The 11,787-nt window shown below is 44.7% G+C and overlaps 1 protein-coding gene across 8 annotated transcripts in view; it reads right to left on the minus strand.

Moving 5' to 3' along the window:
• Positions 1 to 11,396, minus strand: part of LOC136152661 (RE1-silencing transcription factor-like) — a 32,111-nt gene extending 20,715 nt beyond the window's left edge. For 6 of the 8 annotated variants that reach the window (XR_010660268.1, XR_010660269.1, XR_010660267.1 and 3 more), the window contains exons 1-2: positions 10,095 to 10,224; positions 1,459 to 2,362 (exon numbers count right to left, since the gene is read on the minus strand). Coding sequence is in view for 5 of the 8 variants with exons in the window: in XM_065913977.1 (XP_065770049.1) it covers positions 1,459 to 2,353 (895 nt within the window). In the remaining 3 variants the exon portion in view is untranslated. Of the gene's footprint in view, positions 1 to 1,458; positions 2,363 to 10,094; positions 10,301 to 11,089 lie in introns of those variants that run through there. The other 2 variants (XM_065913975.1, XM_065913980.1) reach the window with 2 other exon arrangements.
• Between the last annotated feature and the right edge of the window lie 391 nt (positions 11,397 to 11,787).

Here is an 11,787-nt window from a genome sequence, read left to right on the forward strand (position 1 = left end):
GTTCAATGACTCAACAATTTTGAAAGTATCAAAAATATAACTGACACCCAAAAAAAATTTAGTAAGATAAAGACACTGGTATTATTTTTTATGGTGACTTGCATGGTGGTTATTAAGTATATATATTTGTAAAAATTCATCACAGTCAACAATACCTCAATTTTTAAAAATTCATAAATGTGTACACAAAAAAGTCATGTACTACGCTATATATCACACTTATTACCTAAAAGCTCTACAGATTATGGCCAATTCTATGATAAATCAGGCTCCAAAGTTTTCACAAGACTGTTAAAGGAACATGAAGTACTTATGGCTGAAGTGTATACGGTACCTGGGGTTTGTTTTATGATACTGCAGGTGAGGTTAGTTCAGTCTAACCTTAGTCTAACAGTTTGTTTAATTAAAACTCTTTAAGTGATTAATGGTGTAGGATTCTGTCCGGTAACTCTCATTTCCTATGCCATGTAATTTTGAAACGTTTTTACTTTTGAGATAAAATGGTTGCAAAGCCTAGAGACAATCACAGATTATAACAAATTCCAAAGAGATTCCAAATTCTTTTATATAACTAGATTTTAAGCTTTAAATTACACAGAAGCCATTAAAATTATTATTTTGCCTTTAAAAATAAATAAATAAATTACACAGAAGCCATCTGTTGGAGTATAGAAATCTTGCTACACATGTCTTTCTTGTAATGGAATTTCATCTGCAAGTCTTCTTGTTTATGTCTACCACTCAACATCCATTCCTCTCCTCACTAGGACTCCCCATAGGGTTCAGTGCTGCAGAGTGACAACTACTGCAAGTGGGATCTGATGCAAACAGCATGCCACAGCCCTTCTCACTGCTGATGGGAGGAGCAGAGTACTAGGTTACCCTATCCATCTTATTCAGACCAGTAATCGGTCCTCAAAGGTACCAATTCTTACCAGGAAACTGTAATGCAACTATCAATATTATAAACATTGCTTTCAAAAAATAAGACCCCTTAAGTATAAAGATTTGAAAGTCAATTTAAAAATGAATAAATAAGGGGTATTGGGGGAAATGAGGAGCAGCCACTGAGAGGTGCTTCCTTTTGGGGTGAAGATGTCCTAAAATTGACTGTGGTACTGGCTGCACAATTCTGCAAACATACTAAAGCCAATGCATTCTAACATTAAATGGATGAACTGCGTGGAATTGGGAGTACATCTCATAAAGCTGTTATTTTAAAACATGAATTGTCAAATGTGATAAAATGTTAATAACTAATAACTGTTGGGGATAGGTGATGGGTACCTGTCGTGCCCATCTTTACTCTTTACTTTTGAGATGTAATTTACTTCTGAGATGAAATTTACACATCTTTAATTCTCTTTACTTCTGAGATGTTTGAAATTTTTCACATTTTTAAGACTGCTCCATTTTGGGGGGTACAGTACACTTCATAAATGAGAAAGGTCCTCTTACCTGTATGAGTTCGAACATGCTGAACATAATTGTTTTTTCTGTCTGAAAAATAGTTGCATTTCCCACATGTGTAAACCTTCCTTGGAAAGTGGTTTCTCAGGTGCTTCCTCCAGTGATACTCGCTCACTGTGGTGTACGTGCATATGATGCACTTGTAGACGCGCTCATTGTCCCCGGCTCGGGTGTGATGTTTCAGGTGAGCAGTGTAGTGATCATAGCGATTGGTGTTGTAGCCACAGCGGTCACAGCGGATGGGGCCCTTGGAGAAATCGCCCTCTTCCCCAGGAGAAGAGCCGGATTCCCTGGCTTTTGCTTGCTTCTCTGCACTTTCCTCCACAAAAAATTTCTTGGCGCTATGAACTCGGATGTGATGCACAAACTGCTCTTCAGATTCAGCTTCGTACTGGCATGGTTTACAGCGGAAGGGTTTGGTCTTCAAGTTCTTGCACTTGTCCTCTGCTGCGGCTGTCTCCTGAGGAAGGTCTTTGTTGCAGCTGTACGTCTCTGAGGCAGCGGACGCCTCGAACACAGGCCGTGGCTGGACAACGCTGAGTTCCAAACTTTCCAGTTCCATCTTCTCCAGCCCACTGGGTTCGCCTTTCACCTCAGGAGACTCCTCAAGTCCTTCTCCGTCACTGTCTGAGAAGTTGCTGTCCCCAACAGGCATCAATTCTGCCATCTGTCTTTCTTCGCCAACCACATAATCACAGCAGCCGCCATTTACTTCCCCAGTTAAGGCCACGTTTGCCAACATGATGAGCTGAGGCGCAGCCAGTTCAGCTCGAGAGAGATCGGGCAAGTCGTACATGTCATTTGGCAAGGCCATGCCCATGGGGCCACTGCCCGTGAACAGCCCTCCTCCTCCGGAAGACTGCCCCATCACCTGGGTGGCCATGTCTGTGCTCTGCATTCAAATGAAACAAAACACACGGAAGCACCAGATTAAGCACAGCGTGTACCGGTCTAAAACAAAACATCACGTAGTTCTTTGTAACTTAAAAAAATACACTTCCCCATATAATCTTTAAACTCAATCAGCTTCATTAACTATTGAAAATAAGCCTTTAAAATAGCTTTGTAATTCCAAATTCTCTTTGTTGCAGTCATCAAAAAAATTTCTATGACTCCTATAGGAAATTCTATCAAGTGTTTGACACAACTCATCTATCAACTAAGTCTACCAACAGCGTGCCTTCCCTCAAGCACTTTTACCATTTCTGTTGGAAAAATGTAAGTAACCTTCATTTTTAGTGCTAATTAAAATTAAATTGACCTTTGTACAAACGGTTTAGAGGCACCAATCCCCAGTGCAGTTAAAAATCGCATTTTTTTGGCTCCACAAAAACTAAGAGTACCAATAGTCTACTGTTGACCAGAAGCCTTAAGGGTAAGTCAGTAAACATATATTTGGCATGTTACATGCATTTATATAATAGATACATGAAAAAGTTGTTAAGAAAATCACAAGGATTACATTTCCAGTACTGTGTTTATAAATACAGTAACTTTACAACCCCTGTGTACCAGATGAATTACACCTGTCATACATTTACCAATACTGTATGATACAAAACACTGCAGATATTATACACATTACTAACACTAGTCAACAAAAGAGAAAAGATATTGTGAAAAAGAAATTCATACTTATTTACAGTTATAACAAAGCACTGATAACACTGAAGCAACGATATGACTGCTTTACTGAAATCTATTGCAATCGATAGGACAGCTTCCCAGTAGCCAAGACTATATGCAAACAAATGAGTCATAAAATTTTTATGGCATATAGTGTAAGGCATCTTCATAATATAGTATTAGAAATATTTTTTAACTGTATATATGTATGATGGGCTGATATGCTGTTTCTCAAACAGCATATAGTAATGTAAGTATTATATATTTTTTTCAATTTATTTTTCTACAAAGACCTACAAGACCTTCCAGAACTAACACCCAAAAAAGATGTCCTTTTCATTATAGGGGACTGGAATACAAAAGTTAGAAGTCAAGAGATACGTGGAGTAACAGGCAAATTTGGCCTTGGAGTACAGAACAAAGCAGGTCAAAGGCTAACAAGAGCTTTGTCAAGAGAACGCACTGGTCATAGCAAACACCCTCTTCCAACAACACAAGAAAAGACTCTACACATGGACATCACCACATGGTCAACACTGAAATCAGACTGATTATACTCTTTGCAGCCAAAGATGGAGAAGCTCTATACAGTAGGCAAAAACAAGACGGGGAGCTAACTGTGGCTTAGACCATGAACTCCTTATTCCCAAATTCAGACTTAAATTGAAGAAAGTAGGGAAAACCATTAAATCATTCAGGTATGACCTAAATCAAATCCCTTATGATTATACAATAGAAGAGATAAATAGATTCAAAAGATTAGATCTGAAACACAGAATGCCTGAAGAACTATGGACAGAGGTTCCTAACATCGTACTGGAAGCAGTGATCAAGACCATCCCCAAGAAAAGGAAATGCAAAAAGGCCTCTAAGGAGGCCTTACAAATAGTTGAGGAAAAAAAAGATGCCAAAGGTAAAGGAGAAAAAGAAACATATCCATTTGAATGCAGTGTTCCAAAGAATAGCAAGGAGAGATAAAAAAGCCTTCAGTGATCAATGCAAAGAAATAGAGGAAAACAATAGAATGGGAAAAACTAGAGATCTCTTCAAGAAAATTATATACCAAGGGAACATTTCAAGCAAAGATAGGCACAATAAAGGACAGAAATGGTGTGGACCTAACAGAAGCAGAAGATATTAAGAAGAGGTGGCAAGAATACACAGAAGAACTATACAAAAAAGATCTTCATGACCCAGATAATAACAATGATGTGATCACTCACCTAGAGTGAATCCTGGAGTGCAAAGTCAAGCGGGCCTTAAGAAACATCACTACCAACAAAGCTAGTGGAGGTGATGGAATTCCAGTTGAACTATTTCAAATCCTAAAAGATGATGCTGTGAAAGTGCTGCACTCAATATGTCAGCAAATTTGAAAAACTCAGCAGTGGCCACAGGACTGGGAAAGGTCAGTTTTCATTACAATCCAAAAGAAAGGCAATGCCAAAGAATGCTCGAACTACTGCACACTTGCACTCATCTCATACACTAGCAAAGTAATGCTCAAAATTCTCCAAGCCAGGCTTCAACAGTACATGAACCATAAACTTCCAGGTGTTCAAGCTGGATTTAGAAAAGGCAGAGGAACCAGACATCAAATTGCCAACATCCGCTGGATCATGGAAAAAGCAAAAAAGTTCCAGAAAAACATCTACTTTTGTTTTATTAACTATGCCACAGCCTTTGACTGTGTGAATCACAACAAATTGTGGAAAATTCTGAAAGAGATGGGAATACCAGACCACCTGACCTGCCTCCTGAGAAATCTGTATGCAGGTCAGGAAACAACAGTTAGAACTGGACATGGAAGAACAGACTGATTCCAAATCAGGAAAGGGGCACATCAAGGCTGTATATTGTCACCCTGCTTATTTAACTTATGTGCAGAGTACATCATGAGAAATGCTGGGCTGGATGAAGCACAAGCTGGACTCAAGACTGCCGGGAAAAATATCAATAACCTCAGATATGCAGATGACACCACCCTTGTGGCAGAAAGTGAAGAACTAAAGAGCCTCTTGATGAAAGTGAAAGAGGAGAGTGAAAAACTTGGCTTAAAGCTCAACATTCAGAAAACTAAGATCATAGCATCTGGTCCCATCACTTCATGGCAAATAGATGGGGAAAGAGTGGAAACACTGGCAGACTTTATTTTTGGGGGTGATCTGCAGTGATTTGCAGTGATCTGCAAAATCACTGCAGATGGTGATTGCAGCCATGAAATTAAAAGACGCTTACTCCTTGGAAAAAAAGCTATGACCAACCTAGACAGCATATTAAAAAGCAGAGACATTACTCTGCCAATAAAGATCCCTCTAGTCAAGGCTAGTAGTCATGTAAGGGTGTGAGAGTTGGACTTATTATAAAGAAATTATAAAGAAAGCTAAGCATTGAAGAATTGATGCTTTTGAACAGGGGTGTTGGAGAAGACTCTTGAGAGTCCCCTGGACTGCAAGGAGATCTAACCAGTCAATCCTAAAGGAAATCAGTCCTGAGTATTCATTGGAAAGACTGACGCTGAAGCTGAAACTCCAACCTTTGGCCACCTGATGTGAAGAACTGACTCACTGGAAAAGACCCTGATGCTGGGAAAGACTGAAAGCACTAGAAGGGGACGACAGAGGATGAGATGGCTGGATGGCATCATCGATTCTATGTACATGGGTTTGAGTAAACTACGGGAGTTGGTGATGGACAGGGAAGCCTGGCATGCTATAGTCCATGGGGTCACAAAGAGTTGGACACAACTGAGCGACTGAACTGGACTGAAAATTTATTTTTGGCTGTACTGAGTCTTCGTTGGCTTTCTCTAGTTTCGATGAGCAGAGGCTGCTCTGTAGTTGCAATGACTTCTCTTGTTGCATATGTACATGGGTTTGAGTAAACTACGGGAGTTGGTGATGGACAGGGAAGCCTGGCATGCTATAGTCCATGAGGTCACAAAGAGTTGGACACAACTGAGCGACTGAACTGGACTGAAAATTTATTTTTGGCTGTACTGAGTCGTGTTGGCTTTCTCTAGTTTCGATGAGCAGAGGCTGCTCTGTAGTTGCAATGACTTCTCTTGTTGCAGTGCTGGGGCTCTAGAGCCCAGGCTTTAGTAGTTGCAGCCCAGAGGCTTAATTGCTGCTCAGCATGTGGGCAGGATCCTCCCAGACCAGGGACTGAACGTACATCCCCTGCTATGGCAACTGATTCTTAACAAATGGACCACCAAGGAAGTTCCAGGTAATGTAATTATTTAAAAGAAAATTATACAACAGTAGAAAAACTAATACATTATAAATTTCATATTAAATATCACTTTTAAACCTTTCTCAAGTCTTGCACACAATGAATACTTAGGTAACAATGGTGATGACACAATGTCTTCCAGCTCTTGGTGTACAATTACTAGATTTTCACAAGACACTCATACGCATACCTGACAGAGAGAGAAGTTTATTAACTGAACAGCATGGTTGTTTAACATTCATTAAGCAGAGAAGTGGATCCTCATCAAGGTTTTCATCCTCCTGTCTTCTGTTGAGGATGGGGGACGGGGTTACTCTTGCTGAGTCAAGAGCGGCAGTGAGAAGAGGCAGAGAAGTGAAAGGGAAGGCAGAAGGAGGTGCAGAGGGAGAAGAGGTGGAGGAAGTGGAAAGAGGCGTAACTTGAGAGAAATATATCTCAATTTCTGTCCAAATTTTCCTTTTCTACTTCTCTAGTAATGTCTCTATTTGGTACTAATCCTTCAACCACGGGCTTTAGTTTTAGTGTCTACAAGTGTCATACAAGGGGCCAAGTTGTAAAAGAAGTCAAAAGTAGTCCTCAATAAAAGGAACCTTGCTGCCAGACTGTCTAAAGGCAATTTGTTTTCTGGCACTGCTTCTTCCATGTCTTTTTCCTTATGGTCTTGCACTGGTTCAAAAGGACTCATCTCCAAATTAACTTCCATTAATTTCTCTGTTATGCTATCTATTAACTCTTGAATATTCCCAAAATATGTATCTTGAAGCCTTTCATCCACCCCACCCCCAACCTTTTTCCAACAGCCACTATCTCTTTCATGACTTCCTTGATCGGCTGCCGTAAATCCTGTGAGTTCATGCACGACTCGTGGACACAGTCTCTTCTAGCAGAAACTTGTATTAGGCTTGATGGCCTTCATAGTTTTTTCTATCACAATGATAACATCTTCAACAGTATGATCCTTCTAGACTTTCATGATGTTCTATCAGGGGTGTCTTCCACAGCACTGACAATCCTTTCTACAGAGTACCATGTGTAATGAGACTTCAAGGTCCTTATGATACCTTAATATAGACTTTATTCAAAGACACTGTGTTTGGGAACCACTTTGACAGGCTTCCCAGGTGGTGCTAGGGGTAAAGAACCTGCCTGCCAATGTGGATCTAAGAGACCTGGGTTCAATCCCTGGGTCGGAAAGATCCCCTGGAGGAGGAAATGGCAACCCAGTTCAGTATTCTACTTGGAGAACCCCATGGACAGAAGAGCCTGACTAACTGCAGTCCATAGGGTTGCAAAGAGTGGGACACAACTGAAGCAACTTAGCACACACACATGAATACCACTTTGACACCTTCAATGTTGAACTCATGGGGTTAAGGGGGCCAGGGTCACTGTCCAATACCAAAGAACCTTAAAATGCAGTCCCCTTACTGCAAAGTACTTCATAATCAGGGATAAAGCATCAATGGAACCAATTTAGATAAGTATTCTCACTGCCCTGGCCTTCTTGTTATACAACCAAAAGAATAGTAACTGGTGTATATCTTTAAGGATAGTGGGCTTATGAAGTTCCCTGGTGGCCTAATGGTGAGGGTTCTGGGCTTTCACTGCAGTGGCCCAGGTTCAGTCCCTGGTGGGGGAACTGAGATCCTGCAAGCCAAAAAAAAGAAAGGAAGACAAAGAATGAAAGAAAAACAATTCCATTTAAAAAAAAAAAGTGGGCTTGGCAGCTTTATAAATAAGAACAGTCCTGATCAAAAACTCAATTTGCACAAAACAAGTTAGTCTTCAACCAGTCTCAAATCCAAATTAATGCTCACTTCTCTTCTTTAGTAATGAATGACTTTTTTGGAAACTTTTTCCAGATTACGGCACATTACTCTGTATTAAAAACCTGTTTAGGCAGACAGCCTTTCTCTTCAATAATTTTGTTAACAGCATCCAGGAACTCAAAGCTGGTTCTCCTATCTTGATATTTTTTCAGCCAAAACTCTTTCTAAAATTACCGAACCATTCTCTGCCAGCATTAAATTCTCCAGATTTAGAAACTTCATTTTCCTTTTGCTTTAAATTGTCATACAATGACTTCATTTCATTTTCTCTTTTTTTTTTTTTAAGGTTACATCACGCGGCTTGGTGGCTTGTATCTTAGTTCCCCAACCAGGGATTAAACCTGAACCCTCAAGCGTGAAAGCATGGTGTCCCAACCACTGGACAACCAGGGAATTCCCAAAAAGGTATTTTTAATATCAGACAGAAGGCATTTTACAAAAAGTGTAAGGCTTTCGTGTCTGCTGGAAAAAATGCAGAGATAGTGTCCAAATTTCCTTTTCTTTTCTTTTTTTTGCAATAACCCTTACAATAGATTCACTGATCTTAAAGTGGTGGGTAATGGAAACTGCAGAACTTGATATGGTCAATATCAAGCAACTTAACTCTTTCTTCTAATGTCACGACTTTACTGCTTGGGAGGATTTCCAGCATCACCAGTGGCACTTTATGTGGGTCCCGTTTCTGGTATCCCACAAACACAATGAAACACACTCAGGAAATGGGAGAGGTGGCTTTTTTCTGCAAGCACAATTTACTGGAGAGAACTGCTCACCCGGATATGATTAGACTTACAAGACGTTTTAAGTGGATACCTCCAACACTTGAGGCTCACCAAAATAGCAACAAGAGGTAGCTATGAAATGATTACAGACCTACAGTATGGACCACAGTTAATATGCAGTTATGGGTGAATGATCTTTACATTTGTTTACATCTCTCTGGACAGGAATGGTGCCATGGTGGTCTGTACTTTTTGATAACTTTTATTAGATTTGTTACATTTTATGGTAGTAAATGATAAAATACGTTATTATCTATGTATACTTTATGCATTCATGATGTACCTTTCTCTAACTTTTCCATATTTCTAGGCTATGTGTGTCATCTGTAGACTTCTGCAAAATGTTGCAGATCTATGAGAAATTTTCCAATATATTTCTTGAAACAAATCCACATATAGTGAACCCACGCAGTTCAAATTCCTGTTGTTCAAGAGTCCAATGTACTTTGAAAAAGTACATAATACCACTAAAGTACTACTTCAGTTTCTTTTCTTGACGATCTGTTTAAAAGTAAACAAAAATTAAAGATCTTTTTTCCTGTGAAAAGGGAAGTTTAGTGTATTCAAAATATACACAAATGAAAACACAAGAGCTTTCAAACACCCATAACTGAATAACTCATCTTCAAATTAGCAACTTTCTTGCCTCGTGTTTGATCTGACTCAACTGCCTAGAGGAGCCATAACAAAATCACTTTGAAAAAACGTTGGGCTTTTTAATAAAGTGTCTTAACCTCATTACTTTCCAGCCTAAAAGGTGTTAATTCTCAAATTAGACGTTCTCTTACGAATTAGAAAAAGCAAAGTGGCAAGGGCTAAAAAACTTTTACACCCAAAATACAAACAGTAATCAGTTTCACCCAAGTGCATAAACACGAACACGTTGAGTCATAGGTACCAACGAAAGTCGGAATCAAATGCCATCACACAAAGCAAGGCTGTCCAAGGCCTTAACGAAACAGCCCAGGCGACTCGCAAGCCCTAATTCTCCCCCAACCCTAACTACCGTCCCCACACCACCCAGGAAGGCCGTCCGCGCACCGCCCGAAAGCCCAACGTGCCGCTCGGATCCTACGTGCTGCCTTCAGCGCCGGCCTCGGCCGCGGCATTCCTGACTGAAATAGGCATTCGGCCATTTTCTCAAAATACGTACCAAACACAAAGCAGCTCTTCGCAAACTCCGGCGCCCTCTCCTCGGCCCGCTCGCTGCACCACCGACGCACCAGGTCGTCCTGAAGCGTCTCCTGGGCTCCCCACCACGGAAGACGCCAGGCGGGCAAACTCGGGGCGCCGTTGGGCCAGACCGAGTCTTCCCAGTCCAGGCTGCCCCCTCCCGGCCCGCGCGCCCCAGTCCGGGAAGAGTGAGCGAAGTTGCCGCGTCGTCGTCGTCCGGCTCCTCGCCCGCCCAGGGCTCGCCCTCCGCAGGGGGCCGGGAGCCTCCGCGGGCGCCCTCCCGAGGCGCCGGGCCCCGAGCGCCAGAGGGGCCCCCTGCGCCCCGGAAGTCTCAGGCTCACTCCCCCACGGCGCCCCGCGGGACGCGCGCCCCGGCCCCGCCGACTGCGGCGGCCAGACGACCCCGCACGCAGGGCCTCGGCGGCCCGGCGGCCCGAGCGCAGAAATCGCTGTCCAGCCCCATTGGAGGAACCGCCCGGGTCCCGGGCTGACTCAACCCGCCCGGCCGCACTCAACGGCGCCTTCCGGCCAAAGGGAGAGGCCGCGGAGGGAGGACGACGCGAGGGCCGCCGGCAGGCGAGGGGCTGCGGCGGGACCCGGAGCAGGAGGAGAACGAGAGGAAGTTTCAGGACTAGGGCCCCAAGCAGCTCCGCTCCTGGCCTCAGGACAAGACATCCCCGCCGTCTGCGGACGCGGCGGCCCGGCCTCCACTGGGGAGGGGGCCCCGGCGCCGCGCCGCTCCCCACCGACGCCCCCGGCCCAGCCCCCCGGCGGCGACGATGTAACCCGATCCCGCCCGGCCGCCCGCCCCCGCCCGACGCGGCGCTCGCCGCCGCCCGAGCCACAGTATCTGCAAATCAGCCCTGGACAGCGCCTCGCTCCGCGTCCTTCCGCGCCCTCCCCTTCCCGCGGCCACGGCCGCCCGGCCGGCCCGCCGCCCCCACCCGGCCGTGTCTCAGACCGCGCCGCGCTTACCGGCCTTCCTGGGCGAGGAGGGGCGACGACCCGCGTCGCCGCTCCTTCACGGACTACTTTTCTTTGTTGCAGGAGTTTCGGGGGAGGGGAGGGAGGCGCTGGAAAAGTTGGCCGCTGGGCCCGTCGAGGCCCGCAAAGACCCAGTGGGGCTGCAGAGAGTGTTCAGGCCGCGGGCTCGCCTCCTGCGCTCCGGGCCGCCGCCGCCAGCCACAGCGGGCTCTGGGGCCCCAGGCCTCGGCGGCGTTTGCTCTGCTCCTGCGCCCTGAGCTCGCGGGAGCCGCACATTCCAGCACAGGAGGCTGCGCCGCGTACCCGACCCGCGCCGCCGCCGCCGCCGCCACTCCCGGGACACGCCCCCTCCGCGCCCGCGCGCGCCCGCCGGGCACGCCCCCTCCGCCGGCCTGAAGCGGAGCCGCCTGGCGCGCCCCGCCCCTGGGCGAAGGAGTCTGCTGGGGGCTCGGGCTTCGGATGGGGGAGCGCCCAGAATTCCCCCAGTGTCTCGAACTCGGGCTCTGAGGTCAGAAAAGAAGCCAGCCCCGCTTCCTTTGTTGATTTCCTTCATAAACGAACAACAGAAAAGTTATCCCCCAACCCTGGAATGCATGCAAGAGACTAGCGCTCTGAAAAGCAGCGCTCTTATAGGCTTTGTCACCTCCCTTTCAAGTCTAAAATGCTTGAACAATACCTTTCAGAATCTC

Source organism: Muntiacus reevesi, chromosome 22, assembly GCF_963930625.1.
Source record: "Muntiacus reevesi chromosome 22, mMunRee1.1, whole genome shotgun sequence".
NCBI lineage: Eukaryota > Metazoa > Chordata > Mammalia > Artiodactyla > Cervidae > Muntiacus > Muntiacus reevesi.